Raw genomic sequence first — 21,379 nt, forward strand, 5'->3', positions numbered from 1 at the left:
TAACCATGGTTAGATTAGGCAGCAATAAACTAAAGAACGTGTTATGAGTGAGTTACAATATAAGGCAATGGGAATTCAATAGCTATCTTGATCATTGGAGGCGTGTTCATCTACTTCCCATGGGTCCTTTCTTAAATAAGCCATGTGATAGACCCTCCACTGTTGCTACAAGCACAAGTCCCATGGAAAGTTGTCACACTGATCAAACTGGGGTGGTGGCAGCAATCCTTGGGGGTCTGCCTCTGCTTACGTTAACACACTGCAGAATAGCTTTGCAAATAAGTCCTCAGACGTGACCAGCTCATAAAAATTGAACTTTACACAGGAAACAAGGCGAGGGGCTATTTGCAAACCTGCTGCAAGGTGTGTTCTTTAATCATACAATCATACCTGTAGCAGGAGTAGAATTGCTCATGGTAAAAGGCCCGTAAGCGAAACTAGGTGGAAGAAGCTCATCAGATCCACGCTGGAAAAAATACCATAAAAGTAAAATGTAAAAATACTTGCGCCTCAAGTTTTATTTTAACACATGTATTTCAGCAACTTTTGATAACAGGAAGATTTTTGTTGAAGGAAAAACAAAGTTTTACTTTAAAAAAACAGTTTTATTGTGGATTGAAAACCACTATTTTATCCTATCATTTTATGCACAATGAAAATGTTTCAACATATTGCACAAAGAAAAGAATCCACCCTACCAACCATCTGAAGACAAATACTAGACCAACATTTAGATGGGTTCAACACTCACAGGCTTCCTCCACTTATCTAACTAGTCTGTTTTACACTCTCACTCAAGCTGGCATTCCCATATATACATCTAATATAAGGTTCCCTTTTTATCTCTCACATTTCTCACAAAACTATCATTCATATCTCTACACATTCTTGTTGAGGTCTCATATACTTGTTCAACAGAAAGGAAAAAACAGAAAGTCGCAGTTAACCTCAGCTTCCCATTTTGGGAACCAGGAACTATGGCTTCTTTAAAAAACGGCAGGATTTGGAACCAAACACATGGGAGATTTTTCAAGCCCCACAGGCTGTGCAGCATAAACAGCCCTATCCACTTGGCATGCCAAAAATGAAATAATTATGAGGTATAACGAGAGATTTCAATGCAAGAGTGGCTTGCTATGAACCACAGCTGCATTTTCACAACTAATGTATTTTTTCCTCTTCAACAATGGTTTCATAATGCTTAAATTTTTTTCTCTTGGCTCTAAAAAGCTGACAATGGTAGATTAAACACCCAATAATAATAAAATATGAGAACCTTAAAATATGCCCCGCTGCCTGAAAATAAAACAACCCTCAAACTTGTGTTCTACACGAAACCTTGAATGACCTGGTTTGCTAGGGCAAACCATGGATTAGCACAAATGTGCAAGCATGTGGGCTCCCAGAAAGGACATTACAACTGTTTTGGGCCTCCCCAATTTTGTTGCTGCATTGTGCCATGCTAATCCATAGCAGGGGCTCTCCCTCCCCCCCCAGGGCCCACTTAATAAGTATGAAAATTACTGAGGCCCACCAGCAACAAAAAGGCAATGCAGAGGTGGAAAATACTTTTTATTTTTGCATTTCCCAAACATGTCACTTAAAATATTTTTACACATCTCCTGTCGTTTATTCTCCCCTTCCCCTTTCACACTTAACTTGTATTCTATTTCCCCATAAACTACTTCTTTCCTCCTTCCTCATTGCAGCTTTTACATTTTTTGTCTTCTCTTGGCTTGTTCCTTTCTATTCCCAATTATTATTAATACACATTAACCGTTTATCTGTCTAATATATTTGACACCTGCTCTGCCCTTTCCCCTTAAGAGGAATACCTCGCTTTCCTCCCACACTGAACTGTTGTCTTCTAGTCACCAGTTTGTGGGGAGATGTTGAAGCTGGTATTGTTCCAATGAGAAGGCTATGGCACGGCAAAGGGGGTGGGGTGTTAGGCAAGTGAGGAAGCACTGGGCAGGCTGTGGCCCTGAGACTCACTTGAAACACTGGCTTAGCGTGTCATCCACCTGAACTCATGGTTTAACTTTCTCCAGACTAACCATGAGCAAGAACCAAGGTTTGCCTGTTAATAGCTTATGGTTGGTCCTGGAGATCTAAGCCAAGAGTTCAGAAGACATACCAACCAAAACTATGACTTAGTTCATTGGAACACAACAACAAATGGTCAGGGAGAAGCAATACAGCTGTGTTAACTTCTCCCAGCTCATATGTTTGTACCAAGGGATCATGCGGCATAACGTGATGTGCAAATCAGGCTATTATGTGGAAGCAAAAATATGTCCTTTGCTGAAACACCATATACTGTTGCAAAACATTTAAACATGAAATTCTGAACATTTATGTGTGAAGATACTTCTGCTGATGGGGGCTCAATTTTTCTCCTTTCCTTGAAGGACACTCCCCCACAAACATTCCAACTCTAGAAGATAAGGATTTTCCAGCTTTTAAGGGGCTGCAGACATAGGGGAAATCAGTGAACACTACTGCCATGTGCATGCAGAAATTCCTTCTATTCATGCAATGGGATCTTGCAATTCCAGTCATGATCTTGCTTACCATTTGCCATAACAAACCCCATTTGTGACTAAGCAAAAATGTGGATCAACTTGAAATACTAGTTGAGTAACAGTCAAGTAATTTTAGCTGTATTACACTTAGATCTACAGATCTTTTAACAATGGGGGGTTGCAGTTTAACTAACAGAGCCTGACAAGCATGCAGGTTAACACGAAGCGGTTTCACTATAACCCTCAATGCCTCTTCTCTTTGAAGAGAAAAAAGTATTTTTCAAGGCTAGTGAAAACTTCATAGTGCATTGGCTATAGAGGTAATCAGAACTGTTACAACTGCATTCTCCAACGTAGTTCCTTCCACATATTGTTGGGAGTCAAAACTCCCATCATCCCTGACCATTGGCAACACAGGATGAGGCTGAAGGACTTTAGCCCAAAACATCTGGAGGTTGGTTGTTCTGCAGTTATTTTAGTTCAACAGCAAGTGGGAAAGTCTTCTCTAAATCAAGTTCAGAAAAATGTGTAGGGAACAGAAGCTCTGTTTAAACACTCTGCTACGTTGCATTCACACACCTCTTCTTTGTAAGCAGGACAGAAAACCGACACAGTGGAGTTTGACAGGTCTGGAAGCACATACTTAAGTTCACATGCCAGAAGGAATTAAAATCAGAAGGAATTCGCTTTCTTGGGTCTAAAAATTCCTGGGCTGCAGCTGCTCATCACGGCGATACTTGCAGGTTCAATATCTGTATTGCCGAGATCAGCAGCAGTTAGATGGAACAGCAGAGAATTAAAAGGCAGGTGGTTCACACATTGCATGACACTCTCTGCTTCTGCTCTGTCATTTTTAAATTCACATGCAGAAGTGCCAACTTGAATAAACTACCGTATTTTCCCCTCTATAAGACGCACCAGACCACAAGCTTTTGGAGGAAGAAAACAAGAAAAAAAATATTCTGAATCTCAGAAGCCAGAACAGCAAGAGGGATCGCTGCGCAGTGAAAGCAGCAATCCCTGTTGCTGTTCTGGCTTCTGTGATAGCTGCACAGCCTGCATTCGCTCCATAAGACGCACACACATTTCCCCTTACTTTCTAGGAGGGAAAAAGTGAGTTTTATAGAGCAAAAAATACGGTATTTGGTGGTGGCAGGTAAGCTCTGCCCCACAGAATCAATCACTATGAGGTGCACACACACCATTTGAATGGCAATGCTCATTAACTTTGGAGGGGGCAACCCCCTGAAATATTTTATGGAGGGGCCAAGGCCCCTTGGGCCCCAAGGAGTTGGCTCCTATGGATACACAAAGGTGCCATGTCTGAGAAAATTATACTTCCCTTACTCACAAAGTACCGCAACTCAAACCAATTAATTTGAATACTTACCCCCTACCCACATTTAATACCCCAGGTTTTAACAGTCAATGATTTGGGCAGAGTATGAGGTTACATCTGTGTTAAATGGGAGGATTCTTGGTCCAGTGGGCCATACTACAAATAAGCAATAGTAAATGGATCACTATTTCAGAGAATAGCATAGTGAATCTAAGATCATATCAAGTTGTGCTCCTGGAGCAAAGCCTGGCAACCTGGTGCCCATAGGCACTGTGGAGCTTGCAAAGTCCTTCATTGGTACCCCAGGCATTCCCTGCAATGCCACTTGGTTGAATTTTATAGAATGTGCATGCACACTTCCTCTTAATTGGGACCTCTCTAATCTGTCTCCAATCTAGCATGTTCTGATGTCCTAGCCAAGTAGTAGTTTCTGTCTGTAGTAGTATCATGCTACTTGGGCAGATTGCTTAGGTCTTCCACTAAAAATAAGAGCAGACTTTACACAATGTTCCCCTTTTAACTACCACTAAGACAGGAACCCTTTGCTTAACCTGCCTGGCACTTGCCAATTATAATACTTCAAATTGTTTGCACATTTCATATCATTTGCCTGGAAAACATCAAAGTTACAGGCAATAGAAGAGAGTGGGTTTTCCAATAGAAACTAAACTCATTGCAGACTACAAATATTTAATCAATCCTATTTATTTTTGCAGGCTATAAAATAAAGCCTCCTTGGAAGACCTGTTTGGGCTGGCCTTAAGGGCCCACGGGTTAAGTCAGCGAAGGGTGTCCTGACTGTAATAAAACCTCATCCCATCTCCCAAAAAGAATACAATGAAATTATCAGTAAAACATGTATTTTGAAAATTCAAAAAATAATATCAACAATAAATGTGTGGGGACTGCTTTCAAGTATGCGTCACACAATTCATATGACTAACTCTTAAAAATAAATGGATTGGGTTTCTCATATGCATAACACTGCTGATTAACTGACTGCTGTCATAAAGCAAATCCCTCTAGTTTGAGGCACAGGAGTCGAATTTCCAATTTCACCATAATCTAGTAAAGTCTATATTATGCCTTAATCACTCCCTAAATAGCTATGCACCAAAGTTAGAAGTACTTTTTACTTTAAATAATCTAAATCAAACATATTTCAAACCAGACGGCAGCACATCCTTAATAGATGTATGTTTTACGTTTAGTTCAAAATGAGGCAAAATGTTTGTCAATTTTTATTTCTTAAAAGTGCCATAGATGTGTAGTTCACTGTTACGGCTCATCCCTCCTCCTCCATTCTCTGTTGCAGTCTCACATTAACAGCCACCTGGCATTATCACAAACAGTCATTGATGCTGCAATACATCTGGAATGATAAGAGTGGTAGCTTCAAATATCTCAAATGTTTCAACATTTAGATTTCACTATGTGATTCCAAAGAAGATCTTCGTATTGTTGGCATATTTTATGTGAATAGCTGACATTCAAGTTCAACCAGACTAGAATATCCTGGTTCATACAAGTACAGCTATTTAGACAAGAGTGAGCAAAAAATTAGTAACCTGAGCTTCTGCACTAACATGTTTTCTTACAAAATGAACACAAACCATTATGACTCTTATACTCAGTGTATAGGAAATCAGAAACAAGGGTCTCGTACTATTATATTACAAACATCTACTTCAAAATTAATATTGATATACAAATCTCACATTGCTTTCAAACATTTATCTAGTCACCTATCTTGGGGGGGGGGGAATTCTACCCTACAAGCAAACTTATAGGTAAGCTACATATATAAAACTGTTTTAATCATATTTAATGTTTAGGTCATATTGTAAATTGCTTTGAGGTGCCTCATGGGATGCAATTCATAAATGTAAAAGTAACAACAACAACAACAACAACAACAACAATAACAATAGGTGCTGAGAGAGAAGCGCCCTTGGTAATCTTCCCCAGTCCTGCTGGAACGTGTTCCACTTGCCTGCTACTTTACAGAACTTCAATTTCAGCCTTTAGATATTAGTACAAGCTTGATGAAGATTTGTTCAAAATGCCATTAGGCAACCCTCTTCCGAAAGTGCCAAATGATGGGTTGGCTTGCTTGGTAATCTTTCACCTCAAGTGAAAAGGGCAAAAACAGCAAGAAACAATACTGAAATTTGGGATGAATTCAAAATAACTATCGGCACATTTTTTGGGGGGTACTATTTTAGGTCCAGCTGGGAACTCTTTAGAATAAAGTAACCTAACACATGCAAAAGAGCTTCTGGTGTCACTTACATAGATCCCAAGATTTCCATTTTCCAGTATAAACAAAGTCCGTGTGGCGCAGTAGCCAGAGGGTTGGGTTTCAGTTCAAAAGTCCCGTTCAGCTATGAAGCCTTGAGCAAGTCAGCCTCAGCCTAAGCCACTCTCACAGGGTAGCTATGTGAAGCTACACTGCTGCTCTGAGCTCCTTGCAGGAATGCAAGAATGCAGATGCGAATCATCGTGAAGAAGAGCCATTTAGGCTTTAAGCTGGCCTCAGATGGTAAAAAAATCTGACAGAGAAAATGTAGAAGCAAAATATCGTGGTTGAGTTGGCCCTACATACATACCATTTCACGATGCCAAATTACCTAAATGAGATAGCAACAAGCTTTACTGACAACAAAGACGTCCCATTCCAATACTAGTCCAACAAGTTGATCAGCAATCTCCCTAGAAACAGGGCTGTTAAATTAACAGAGGGAGCAGCTGTTTCAGCCTTGCCTTCTCACTGGCACAGTTAGTTAGCATGCAGCTAGTTCCATTGTCTCATGTATCAATTATTGAGGCTGCCTGCTAGATCAGTAACAAGATACTATGGGCCTAACAAAAGGCACACAAGACTGTAATTAAAGAGCCAGTGGAAAGGATGCCTATAATTGAAGGAATGGCTTCAGCAACTATGTAAGGACTACAAGGAATAATAAAATCAAGATACCTAAAACTCAAGAGACTCTTCATTCACAAAGGCCTTAGAACATTTCTAGAATTCTCTTTTCACCAAGTTAAAGTATGAAATATACTTTGAGAAATTGGTGGTAATTTTTGACTGAGAAAGGTTTCATGTTAAAAAAAAACACCCCACTTTCAAGTACAGTGGTACCTCGGGTTACATTCGCTTCAGGTTACATTTGCTTCAGGTTACAGACTCCGCTAACCCAGAAATAGTACCTCGGGTTAAGAACTTTGCTTCAGGATGAGAACAGAAATCGTGCTCCGGCGGCGCAGCGGCAGCAGGAGGTCCCATGAGCTAAAGTGGTGCTTCAGGTTAAGAACAGTTTCAGGTTAAGAACGGACCTCTGGGACGAATTAAGTACTTAACCCGAGGTACCACTGTACAGGTTCAAGTTCAGGGGGTGGCCTCAATGATCCTACAGCTTTTGGTTCCCCAACCAGGAAAATGTGAACAGTGTGCTAAGTCCAGCTCCTGCCCTGGACAAACTGTGCTCATGAATTGTACTCATGTGTTTGCCCCTTATCTATTCTGCAAAGACGTAAAATGCAGCAGAAATTTGCAACGAACAGAGAAGTGGGCACCAGTAATGTTTGGGCCTGGAAATTTACCTCAATAGCAATACCATCGTACTTTGGAAGTTGAACGGAATCTGTTCCGGAAGTCCATTCAACTTCCAAAACGTTTGGAAACCAAAGCACAGCTTCTGATTGCCTGGGTTCCAAACGACGTTCACAAACCAAAACACTTGCTTCTGGGTTTGGAAGCCAAAACGTCTGAGGCGTTCAGGATCCAAGCTACGGCCAACTGAACACAGTATCTGATATAGCAAACTAAATTGGGGTGGAGTGGGGTGGGGTACATTTCTTTCTATTTATGTATTTATAACCTGCACTTTCATTAAAAATATATCGTGGTATACAACATGTAAGAATAAAATCAGTGAAAAATATCAAACAAAACATCAATAAGTACTAATCGGTTAAAGGAGAAAGTTCATATTGCACAGGCCTCTCTAAACAATATTGTTTTCAAAAGAGGGTGGAAAGAGTGGAGGGATGGTTTTCTGCTAAACCTCTGCTAGAGTAGAGTTTCAAAGCGCAGGGCATGCCATGCTAAAAGGCTTGATCCCTAGTGAAGGCCAGCCAAACCTGAGGGGCGTGGGGAACCCGGATCTCAGTGATCAAGGAGGGATGTAACAATCCTTAAGGTACTTTGAGCCAAAGTTGTTCAGGACATTGTGAATTAACACAAGTACCTTGAACCTGGCCTTTTAGTAAATCGGCAACGAGCGCGGCTCTATCAGCAGCAGGGTACCACGTTGCCAGTTATCTATTCCTGTGAACCACCTGGTTGCTGCATCTGCGCTAGATGAAGCTTCTGAACCAGATACAGCCCCAGCCCCATATAAAAGTGTATTACAGTAATCAAGCCTTGATGTTACCAATGCATAGACCACTGTGGTCAGGCTACTGTGTTGTCCAGGAATGGTTACAGCTGATGTAGGAGTCACAGAGCTTCACGTGACGAAGATGGATTGAAGAGCATCCCCAGATGTACCTGCCCCTTCAGAGGGAATGCAACAGATCTATCTCCCAGAAGCAGCGATCACCCACCCACATGGCCTGCATCTTTTCCAGATTCAACCCCAGTTTACTGATAAACATCCAGTCCACCACTGCATCTATAATGTACAGTTGTGACCAATGTTTTTTCCTATCGCATACCTACATATTTCCATTAGAAATGTGTAGTTTTTTGCCATCCCAGTTGAAGTCTCCTGGGCAACATATACAATGTGAAAGTCAGTCTCAAAATGTTTAGCTAACGAAGTGGAAAATAAGCAATTGAGAAACTGTAAATGCAGAACATCTTGGACTTTTAACACATAGCTGTGGAGTTAGTAGCTACATAAAACCAGAATGTGTATGAGTCACTTCAACATAATAGTCTAGTATTTGTATTTTTTTCATAGTCAAGTGATATTTAAATAAAGTACCCTTAAACTCACCCGTGATGGGGTGAGCTCCCGTTGTTTGGTCCCAGCTCCTGCCCACCTAGCAGTTCGGAAGCACGTCAAGTGCAAGTAGATAAATAGGTACCGCTCTCGCAGGAAGGTAAACGGCATTTCTGTGCGCTGCTCTGGTTCGCCAGAAGCAGCTTAGTCATGCTGGCCACATGACCCGGAAGCTGTCTGCGGACAAACACCAGCTCCCTCGGCCTATAGAGCAAGATAAGCGCACAACCCCAAAGTCGTCCGCGACTGGACCTAATGGTCAGGGGTACCTTTACCCTTAAACTACAATTCAACCAATTAAATAACTATTACCAAAAATTACTATATTACCAAAAATATAAGCAAGTTTGAGATGCTTAAGGAAATTGTAGTTTTTGTTAGAAGCAAACAGCATATTTAGGAGAACCAAACGTGAATAGTGCATTTAACCAACCGCTCCAACCATGAATATAGGCATTCTGGAAGTAGTTGACTAAAATTGTAATTTAATAACTCAATAATTAAATCAATACCCTAAACTTAAATAAAGTTAATAAGTGCCAACCTAACCCCAACAGTATTTAAACTCTAAATATCATGGAAACCACATTGATCATAACAGCACCTATACTGAATACAGTAATAAGAAGTGCTATGGGAGCAACTGCTTCTTTCCCATGTAAACTGCTTATTGCACACTGCTTATTATATACTACTTATAACTGTTCATACATAACTATAAAAAGGATGAAGTTAAGAACATTCAGGACTATTATCTCCCAGGAAGTCTTATTAGCTAAGTCAGTCCTGTTAGAAAACTCGTGTGATCCCCCACAGACACCGAAATTACAATACTAAATTTCAATGACAAATGACTACTCAGTGTCACAAAGCAGAAAATGTATGATAATTAAGGAAACAATGTTAAAATAAATGAGCAAAAAGGAACTAGGAGGCATATTTCCTCCATTTTAAAGTGAATTCTGCAAGAGTAAGTTATCAGATCCTGCCAGAGGAGCAAGCATTATTACATTCAAGAAAGAAAAATCCTAGTTGACAATTGTCTGAAAGCGATATTGTGATATACAACTCTATTGTTTACTCTTAGCAACCTTAAGAAAACTTTCAGGGATGGAAGGGGGTATCATGGTTGTTTTGAATAAATTTAGGTTGACATTGCATCTGGTTAATAACATACTTGTATGCCACTCAGGAATACACAGGTATACCATGACTGTGGAAGTGAGGTAACTAGAAAACATATTGGTTATATCCTGGAATGAAGATGTCCTACTAATTATGGTTCTCACTTACTTGAAATAACAGGAAGAAGTTCTTAAGGCAACAAAACAATTGCTCTGGATTCTATGGTTAGAAATGAATTGCTCTGGATAAGAACTTTTCAAACCATATTAGAATGTCTTAGGGCTCCTTGGAAGCATATTACAGATTCCTCAGAAATCCAACAATAAAACTGATAGACTAGATTTATGAAAAAATAACTTGTATTCCATATACCCAGTCAATGTGCATCCACAAGACTGTTTTTGTACTGTTGGGTGTTTGCATTCCAAGACTGCAATCATAACACCATTTACCAGGGGTGGGGGAGACCCACTGGATACAATAGGACTTACTTCTAAGTAGACATGGTCCAGAATGCACTATTATTTCTTGAATGCATGCACAAAGGATCATCTACAATATGCAGGGATCCCTTCTCAGAAAAGTATGGAAATTATTCCAAAAAGATGGCAAGTTTGAAATAACACTGTTCTAGCTAAATGGTCTGTCTGGTATGAAAATGAACTCTGCCTGGGAAGCGACCACAATAAATTTGAGCAAAAGATTGGTACTAGGCCTCTAACTGGTTAGTAAACTGTTAGCAACGGAAAAGAGGATCTGTTAGAAGGCTCAGCGTTCCAACAGCTGTCAATCTTACCTCTTTTCTCAATCAACCTCTTTTCTACAAGCAACCTCAAAAATTTAAATTGACCACAAACGGTCTGAACAGAGAAAGTAAAATCCAGAATTAAAATGTGCAATTCATCTGTAAGAAACCCAACAATTTCAAATGCTGTCAGACTTCAACAGGTGAGTGCTACTTCTTAACTTTCAAACTAATGAAAAATGTCTTTATTATGCTTCTGATGCTGAACCTAAAACTGTATAGATTCTGATTAGTAAGGAGTCCTAAAAGATAACTTTTCAAAAAGATAACATATATGCAATCTGTGTAACACCTTCTTTCTTATCACTGTACAATTCTATTCAGGTGTTCTACTATGTTTAATCAACATACAAGGGGGAAGCAAAGACAAGCATGCTAGTATTGCCTGTCAGTTGTCCTTCACAAGCTGAAGTGATAACTTCTGCCGTGGGGAGCCTTCACAACTTGTGTAGGCTTCCCATTTGATTTAGGACTCTGAAAAACTGGGATGTAATCATGGGGACTCTAAGCAAGTGGAGGGTGACATGGAGAGCAAGAAGGGGCAGTGCTAGAGTGCTTTCCCTTCCCCTTTCACCCCCACGGCGCTGTGGTCTAAACTTGCCAATCAGTAGGTCGGAGGTTCGAATCCCTGCGATGGAGTGAGCTCCCGTTGTTCGGTCCGTGCTCCTGCCAACCTAGCAGTTCGAAAGCATGTCAAAGTGCAAGTAGACAAATAGGTACCACTGCAGCGGGAAGGTAAACGGCGTTTCCGTGCGCTGCTCTGGTTGGCCAGAAGCGGCTTAGTCATGCTGGCCACATGACCCGGAAGCTGTCTGCAGACAAACGGCGGCTCCCTCAGCCTACAGAGCGAGATGAGCGCCGCAACCACAGAGTAGTCCACAACTGGACTTAACAGTCAGGGGTACCTTTACCTTTAAGCTGCAAAATGGACTGCTCCTCATAGCTTACAAAATTACAATGTGGGGGGGGGGGACAAGTTGGAGCCAGATAACATGCTTTATCTGAACCAATTCTTTGCTCTCTCTTAATTCATGAGACATTTAGACTCCAACAGCTTTGTTAATTATTGAATTAAACAGGCTTGCCTCCCAAATCTCAAAAGGCTACAACAACACTAGATTATATTAACCATCCTCCTGCAGTTACTAGATACCTATATTATAATACAGCATGCAATTTGGTGGTGCTGAGTAAGTAGAGTCTATGAAACTTACTGGCTAAGCTGCTCTGGAGTCATGGAATTTTCACACATTCAAACTGCCCGAGAAGAGTGTCAGCAAAACAAAAAAAGTCACTATTTCTTCCCTTCCCCTTCCATAGACTTTACAAAATCCTACATATGCCTTGTACCCAAATCATAATGCAGCATACAGTATAGTAGGAAGAAAAGACCAAATACATTTCTTGAAACACTGAGGTGTTAAGAATTACTCGAGAACTAGAGGGCAAGGCCCCTTAACCAAAAATCACAGTATTTATGTCTGGCAAATCTAGTTCTCTCTTCAGGTACGCTTTGAAGAGGACTAAAATGCACTCCTTCTTATTGTACTCTTAGAAGCTGACACAGGACTGCTCCTGACATTCTAGTGATATGCTGCTATCAAGCCTCATGGATATCTGGCTACATGGAGAGTTGTGTGACTGAAGTACTTCTAACAGTGTTCAAATTAGGCAGGTGCCAGGCACATTTTGCACCTGGCTACTGGCCACTTGCAACCGAGTAAAGAAAATGTAGAGATAGCCAGCAGCAGTACAACAGCTAGAAAACAACAAACAGACAAAAAAGCAATGGAGAGATTCTGGAAATGCCACTATAGTATCTATGAACTGTACACAGAACAAGCAGGGAGCATAGAATTATTGCGAAGCACTCAATATAACATAAAGCTGGGTATTTTCTTGCCTCATCAGATGGACAATTCAGACTAATGGGGGGGGGTACTTCAAAGCACTTACAGTGTGCACCCAGATGCCAGAATTTCGGTACCTTGGCACAAAATTTAATTTGTACTTTAGCATATACAGCCCCAATGATACCATCTATATAGCATGAGCATGCACTAAACTTATTTAAAACTTAAGTATCTTTAAGACTGGTTATGTTTTCCAGTGATGTGTACCTGCATCCCATTTTGCTGTAAAAATGGGTTACTATGCAGATACTATGTGCAAAATATTTGAAAATATATTGCACAAATATTCAAGATATTTATTTCAAGTCCTATTACAGAATTGGTTCTGCCTAACTAAAAACAAACAAACCCTGAGTCCAATAATCTCTTATAAATATTTCATAACATGCAGCGTGGCTTCCTTTTGAACTCAAACTATAATATTTTGCCAGGTTCACTTCCATTTTGTCTTTAAATCTTATGGGATGTTAAGTAAAAACAATGACTCAACAGATAATGAAATTTGATCCAAATCTAGTCTTTTAAACCCTGACGTCTAAAACCAGTCTTTTATTCCTAAAAAGTGATCTCCGTGTCCTAATCAAGTTTACCTCTTCAGAAAACTGTATACAATTTATTTCAATGTATAAAATATTGCATAATGTTATTTCCCCCCGAAAAAAAATTAGCCATGACTTCTTTATTCTTTTGTTAGCTTGTCTATTTTCAGAGGCTTGCATAAAAAGTTTTCATATTTTGTCTACTTGTTTATCTGAACAAAGCAATTACGTTTTCTAAGGCTCAAGTCCTGTATTCTTACTTGGGAGCAAGTCTCTTTTAGGTAAAGGAACTGACTTCTGAGTAGATACAGTGGTACCTCTGGATACACACACCTCTGGTTGCATATCCTTCGGGTTATGCAAGCAGCAAATCTGGAAGTATTTCCCCAGGTTTCACCGCGCACGCATGCACAGAAGCGCTCTACCGCGCTATGCGCACCTCTGGTTGTGAATTCCTCGGGATCCAATCGGAGCTCTGGAATGGATTCCATGAGCAACCAGAGGTACATATTGAGCTGTAAAGAACATAATATTAGGGCACTATCTTTTACTGGCATACGTGGACTACAATTTTCTTTTGAAGCTGCAGCATTCAACAGCTTTGTGATGGTACAATAAAAGTATGTCTCAGTATTGATCGTGAACACAACAAGCCATTTTCAATGCAGCAGCTACAATGGCACAATGGAGCAGTTTCCTGTGAACCCTCAAAATCAACTGGGGGGGTTGGGGAATCCTCCAGAGCAGATTTTGAGGGCATTTAGGGGCATGAGAGGAGGCAGAAGTTCCTTTCCAACAGTGGAACTGTGCAAGTGGAGCACTGGAAACAACCCAATATATTCTAAGTCTACAAATTACACGGTAGCCTTCATTTTATGAGACAAAGAAATAAAAATGCTGTTCTTACAAACATCTAAAGAGCACAGAACAGCTAGGGGGTTAGCTAGAAGTCTTTAGCAGAACTGAAGTTCAGAGACTGCTATAACGTATTAGTCACTTGACCTTTAAAATTCAGTTTCTGATGATCTGATTTTATTAATATGGCCTGCATAGGTCTAGAGTACAATGCTTTAGATAGTTATTATTAAGAACTAATTCTTAAATCTAGCATTTTGGTCATTAGGATCTGAAAGCAACCAAAGTATGGAGACTCAAAACCATCGCTATTAAGTATCTGCTTTTCTCATTTGACAACTTACAAGCAAACGAAAACACTTTAATCTCTGGGCTACAAATGACAGCAAGCTGAACTGGAAGAAACATAATTGTAAACGTGTAAAAAAAAACTGTAGAGACTTCTTTGGGAGGGGAGGGGAATCAGACTGAAACAGAGCAATGCCACAAAAGCAAAAGATGTGTATGAATACCAAATCTGAAAATAAAAATGGAGTAACAAGTGCATATGAAAGGACAGAAAAAGATGCCTACCTTTAAACCGACTGCTATAAGATCTGTAACAACACTGTGTGAAAAAAAATGGGAGAAAATGGAAAAGTTAGAAAAATAGTTATTGCACAGGCAGTGGTAAATAAAGCTTAAGGAAGAAAAAATATCAGAAGAATGAAATGAGTTATGGAGCGTTTTGCAAAAGAAATGGGACAGTTTAGTAACACACAGTATGAGAAAAGGAAAGTTTAGTTAGAACAAGTAGTAAAAACAAAAAACAAAACCCCTTTACACAACTCATTAAAGGAGTTTTTAGACACATCTATTACACAAGAAGTAGTGGAGACGTTTCCTTTACAAGCCAGACACATTTGGATTAAATTTCTACTGCTTTTTAGGGTGGGAAACCGTATGAAACCAGGAAAAGTGAAATACTCCTATAGCAAAGTTATTACTTCTGTACTGTACAATAAAATGCAAGAACAAGATCACACATCCTACATTGTCTCCTTAAGGGTAATGAAGTCTAGCAAAATTATGAAAAGTAGTTCCACTTCTCTCATATTCCTTTCCATGCCCAGTCCGTTTGTGGGATGCCATTGCCATTCCATCCTAAAGATGATACAGCAGACAGAAGCCACTGAGAAACAGATGGATAGGATCTTTCAAGGAGATTGATCTGCAGTAGGGCAATAGCTTCTCCAAACAACAAAATATAACCCTGGCATCCAAGCCCAAGCCCTTAAACATCTTTCAACAAGAACCAAATGAAGGCAAAATTTAAGTGAAATTTAAATTACCTTGAGATTAATCCAACAACTAATCATTTACTTCTGTTCTTCCTACACTCTACTGTATCAAACAATTTATGTGCAGAGATATGCTCATGAAAGAAGAAAATGATTTTCCCCATCAGTAAGTCTCAGTACAAAAAACCAAGTGATCAAGCCATGTATCATGTACCTTATATGTTCTATCAAACCCAGCTAAGAAATTTGCTCACCATAAATAATAATAATAATTTATTATTTATACTCCGTCCATCTGGCTGAGTTTCCCCAGCCACTCTGGGCGGCTCCCAATTGAGTGTTAAAAACAATACAGCATTAAATATTAAAAACTTCCCTAAATATTATCATATTTAAGCTTGATATATTCTAAAGAATACAATCCCACCATGTCACTTCCTAACCAACACTGAGTAGAAGTTAAAGCCACAGCATCTGGCCAGTAATTCACCGCAGCAATCAGCACCTGCTCCCCTAAAAGTAAGAATTTGGGAAATGGAAACCTGGATGTGTATCTCCTCTTCATCTCATCTATGTCTCAACTTCACATTCATTAATACTGCTGCTTGTGAGCAACTACTTGTTATTTTCTCATCTTCTCCAAACTGCAGCCCAAATAAGAGCTCTAGAAAGAGATGTGTGCTACTGGGCACTCTGGCAAGCAGACTTATTATTGTTTTCTATAAGCAACAGACAACCCCTTTCTTCTAAAGATCCTGCCAAATATCAGGAAAGAGGAGCAAAATGCAGGCTGTTCCTATATGTAGATGAGATCCTCTGTGACCCTATGTATGCAGCCCACTGTTGTGAGTGCTAGAGGGATAACACATTCTAGGCAGAATGTGTGTTCTTGCTTGGATGATAGAAAATACTTTTGTTCTTGCTGAAAGATGCAAGATAATCTGTGTTGTACGGAACTGTAACTGCTAGCTAAAACTGAGCAAGACTGTTATTTGATTTGCGAAAATGTGATGCAACATTAATCAAATAACCGCTTCCTTAAGTTTATTAAATTCATAGATGCATGGTAGATAGTGAAATGATACAATGAATAGAGATCTTCACCTTTGCCAAACACACCCACACCCAAATCTCTAAGGTAACAAACTACTTCTGATAGGACTCGCTTCATCTATCAGTATCACACGTAGCATTAACTGCTTATGCTAACCATGTGTAAATAAAACAAAAGTAAAGGAAAAAACACAAAACCAGAATACAAATATTTATATGTAACACACAACCCATTATACAGTTTATTAAACTATACAGAACAGTTGGGTAAGCAAAGATACAGAATTAGTTTCATATGTGATAGTTTCAAATATGTTCACCGTACAGAGATGAATGTCCCTAGTAAAAATACTAAAATTCGATACAAATGAAATGATTGATGAACTTTGGGTTTTTCCTTTAATTTTGAAATTGATTTTAAAAGAAAGAAAGAACAGAGATAAAGGAAACAGGACAAAGACAAAATAAAGTTATTGCAAACTTGTGTCAGATTTGGAATACAATCAAAATAACTTATGCCTCTCTGAGAAACTATGTCTTTGAGCAGCATTTTAAAATATGTTACATTTGTTTTCTTTGTTCTTTCTAGTACTATTATTACTGTATTATTTTTCTATTAATTGACATGAAGACCTGCATAATCAAGGAAGCTGGCACATTGTGCAAGGTTAATATTAATATTTAGATTTTTGTTTGATGATTTCTGGATGCAAATTGTGCACAACACATGCAAGCTATTGCAAAGATGTGAGCAGCTGTAGAACAGCTATGTCAAAGCAATACTTCAAGTTTACACCGAACAAGACCCTTGCATTGCACCACCGCTACACATTTTCAGCCGCAACTTTCACTGATGAAGAATGTTTGCTCTCAAGCCAACAAGAGAGTGGTTGGATCCATAAAAATGCTGGCAGAGTGGCATGCTCATCCCCAGCAGCTCACCAAAAAGTCTCCCCCAAGGACCCTGGAGGACCCTACAGAATGGAGTGGGCTGTAGTGGCCATGGGAGGATGTCTGGCAAACAAAGCAGAGTACATGTTATAATAACCACAGTTGGCTCCAGCCCTGAAGGGAAGGCTGCTTTCAGTCTGCGCCAAACCACTATAGCAAGATGGACACCCAAATTATACACCTGGTAAGTTCAATTTAATAAATAAGGTCATTTGTCCTATTAAGCACTTGCAGGTTCAGTTGACACTATTCAACAGAAACTTTTTTAATGTCAGGAATTACCAGAAAACATCAGCTTGAGTATAGGCCAAGGAGTCAAAATGTGCAGTAGCTTTAAACTGCTATCACAGATCACTCAACTAAAGTAGAGTCTCTTGAGACAACAATAGAACAACAAATCAATTTGTATACTAACAAGATTCCTCTCATCTGTGCAACCTAGTTCTTTTACTTGAACAGCAAGTAGGGGAATGTGGGAAGAAGAAGAACGGTCAAATCAGGTCAAAATAATATTTATTTTTTGTGTGCAATGACTAGACTATGGCTGGGTGATGCATAGACACACCATCCAAAATCAATTTGAAGTCTACATTGTGGTAACAGTTTCATAAGATTCGACATGGTGATATATTGTGAATCACAATGTGTGTGTGCGCGCTATGTAAAAAATTGTGATGTGGTAACAACTGTGAAGCCAGTCATCATTTCTTTTGTGATTCCTGCCACAGTGTCTCTCTGTACAAGGGGTCAGCAACCTTTTGCAGCCATGGGCCGGTCCATCGTCCCTCAGACCATGTGGTGGGCCGGACTATTTGGGGGGGGGATGAACTCCTATGCCCCACAAATAACCCAGAGATGCATTTTAAATAAAAGGACACATTCTACTCATGTAAAAAAACGCTGATCCGCATCCAGCCCATGGGCCTTAAGTTGCCTACCCCTGCTCTGTACTATAAAATAACAATTGTAACAATACGCTAAAGGTAAGTAATAGTGTATCAGTTTTAGGCCCCTAAAATAGTAGCAGTTGCCAGGACTTCACCTCATTTGCCTCTACATACAGTGGTACCTTGGGTTACATACGCTTCAGGTTACAGACTCTGCTAACCCAGAAATAGTACGTCAGGTTAAGAACTTTGCTTCAGGATGAGAACGGAAATCGTGTTCCGGCGGCCCGGCCGCAGCGGGAGGCCCCATTAGCTAAAGTGGTGCTTCAGGTTAAGAACAGTTTCAGGTTAAGAACAGACCTCCAGAACGAATTAAGTACTTAACCCGAGGTACCATTATACTTACATCAGACATTGTGATATATAGGCAGTCCCCCGTTTATGCGCATTCAATGTGTGAAACCGTATATATGTGCATTGCACTGAATTCAGAAGAGACCCGGAAATGTCATAAAGACGTTACTGAAACGTCACTAAAAGGGTGGGTTGGGGGCGGAATGGGATGTTTCCGGGCTTTTTCAAGTGGTTTCGGTTATACGCAATTTCACTGACGTGTGCGATGCGTCAGAAGGTAATCCACGCATAAATGGAGGGCTGCCTGTACTGGTATATTGCAATCTTTACCTGGTGATATATCACGATGTTGAAAACCAGCCACTGCTCAACCCTAGACTAGATTGAGCTCAAATTAGGAAGTTTTTGCAAACTCTTTGTCATCCGGTGTACAATCCCTCTGTAGGTTTTTTACTATTTTACGTAGTAAAATGGTTCACACAAGAATGCCCCTCCCCCCCAAAAAAAGTCATGAAATGCCCCACAAGAACCACATCAATGTCACCTGAACCCTTACACACCGTACCTGATATTCAGGTAACAGCACTTCTCTCCCCAGCAGCTTCATTGACAATAAAAATACTTAACCTATTTCTAATAATGCTGCCACACAAAGCCACACTGTGGCTCTCAAACCTATGTGTCCATATCCCAATAAAATGTACTATCTTGGATTCTCCATATCCACATAGCCAAGCAGTTATTCCCCTCATTAAAATATTGCAACAATCATGGATGAAAACCCACTTTTTCTTCCCCCAAAAAGGTTTGATTTTTGGGTGGGGGCGGGTGTTAAACATAAATATCCTATGCAGAAGCATCCAAATCTGAAGTCATTTTACTTACAAATCTAATTGGTTTTGTGAGAAATACATCAAATTCATAAATAAACATATTGACATTTGTTGCTATCCAATTACCGTATTTTTTGCCCAATAGGACTCACCGTCCCATAAGGCGCACCTAGTTTTTTGGGAGGAGATATAAAGGGGGAAAAATTATTTTCCCCCCAGGTGCGGGGCTGGGGCGGGGGAAGCCCGAGCTTCCCCCAACCCCAGCCCCCAGAACAGGCAACTCTGCACAAGCCTTGGGAGCCCAGTGCCGGGCTCCCACGCCTTGCGGAGAGCTGCGCGAAGTCTGAGCACGCTGAGCTCAGTGCGCCCAGCCTTCGGCATGCAGGCAACTCTCCACAAGGCGCAGGAGCCCAGCGCTGGGCTCCTGCACCTTGCGGAGAGCTGCACGAAGCCTGGGCGCGCTGAGCTCAGTGTGCCCAGCCTTCGGCATGCAGGCAACTGTCCGCAAGTCGCGGGAGCCCGGCACGGGCTCCCACGGCTTGCGGAGATCTGTGCGAAGCCTGGAGAGCGAGAGGGGTCGGTGCGCACCGACCCCTCTTGCTCTCCAGGCTTCAGCAAAAGCCTGCATTCGCCCCATAGGATGCACACACATTTCCCCTTCATTTTTGGAGGGGAAAAAGTGCGTCCTATGGGGCGAAAAATACGGTATTTTATTATAGACATGAACAGTAAATCAATATGGTGTATGGTGCCCAAGGCAGATTTGCAAACATTTAAAAGAATGCTGTTAGTATGGCTGTAAATATCAATTAGCCGATTAATCAACTAAGGCATTAATCAATCAATAGTGTGGGCAATCTTAAACATTAAGGCTGTAAGTTAAGGACACACATGCTGACTTTTGAAGTCATTTTATTTCCAGCATATTAGCACCACTGGGAATGAACAAAACACATTCAAGTCCACGTTTCTTCTAAAAATGAATGATAGCTTTTAGTAAATGTTTTGCTAAGTATCTATGTTGATGTTTTGGTGATACGTAGATATATCAGTTGCCTGAAAGGCAGAACAAAAAACCATTCAGCTCTATTATTTAGGTATCAAAGTAAATTATTTACATCCCTTTAAAAAAATTGGTTTGCTTTGTTCTATATGACAAAATATGTAACATTCATTTTTTTTACAATTAAAGGGTTATTTATTTGCCTCTTAGCAATTGTTCACCCTATCCATCAATATGAAAGATACCGTATATAATTTTCATTAACTTTAATTGGGGAATACTCCCTTCAGCCATTCAACAAACTAAAACGAAGCAGAAATGTTACACAACACTCTAGTACCTAAAACTCACCAAGTAAGGTTCCTGAGCACCATGTATTAATGCATTCTAGATACAGTGGTACCTCGGGTTACATACGCTTCAGGTTACAGACTCCGCTAACCCAGAAATATTACCTCGGGTTAAGAACTTTGCTTCAGGATGAGAACAGAAATCATGCTCCGGAACGAATTAAGTACTTAACCCGAGGTACCACTGTACTTTTGTTACACAACTCACACCTCACCCACACTGCAGCTTTACTATAAGTAAAGCCACATACCAATAGACATCTTGCCTCATTGTAATTAGCTGAATTAAGCACACTGACACCCATTTGCAGCATGACTTGAGCATCATTTCTATGTTAAAAACTTGCACCTTTGAACCAATTTCCTATACTCTTAGGACACCACTATTGCACAGACAGACTTCCCCTTCCCCCCTTCACATCTGCTCTGCTGAGCCTCCCAGACCCCCAGAGCAGATTTTGGGTCAGTGTCGGTGACTGGATGGGAAATCCATTGTATCAATGAAGCCTGTTCCACAGGCAGAGGAGACACATTAGATTTCATTCTTAATACTTACTT

General features: G+C 40.3%; 1 protein-coding gene across 1 annotated transcript in view; it reads right to left on the reverse strand.

Moving 5' to 3' along the window:
- Positions 1 to 21,379, reverse strand: part of PTBP3 (polypyrimidine tract binding protein 3) — a 48,749-nt gene that overhangs the window by 22,742 nt on the left and 4,628 nt on the right. The window contains 2 exon segments of the mRNA XM_080988532.1: positions 391 to 466; positions 14,684 to 14,717. Of these exon segments, the coding sequence (XP_080844658.1) occupies positions 391 to 466; positions 14,684 to 14,717 (110 nt within the window).

Source organism: Podarcis pityusensis (genome assembly GCF_964106645.2).
Source record: "Podarcis pityusensis genome assembly, chromosome: 17".
In the NCBI taxonomy this organism is placed as follows: domain Eukaryota; kingdom Metazoa; phylum Chordata; class Lepidosauria; order Squamata; family Lacertidae; genus Podarcis; species Podarcis pityusensis.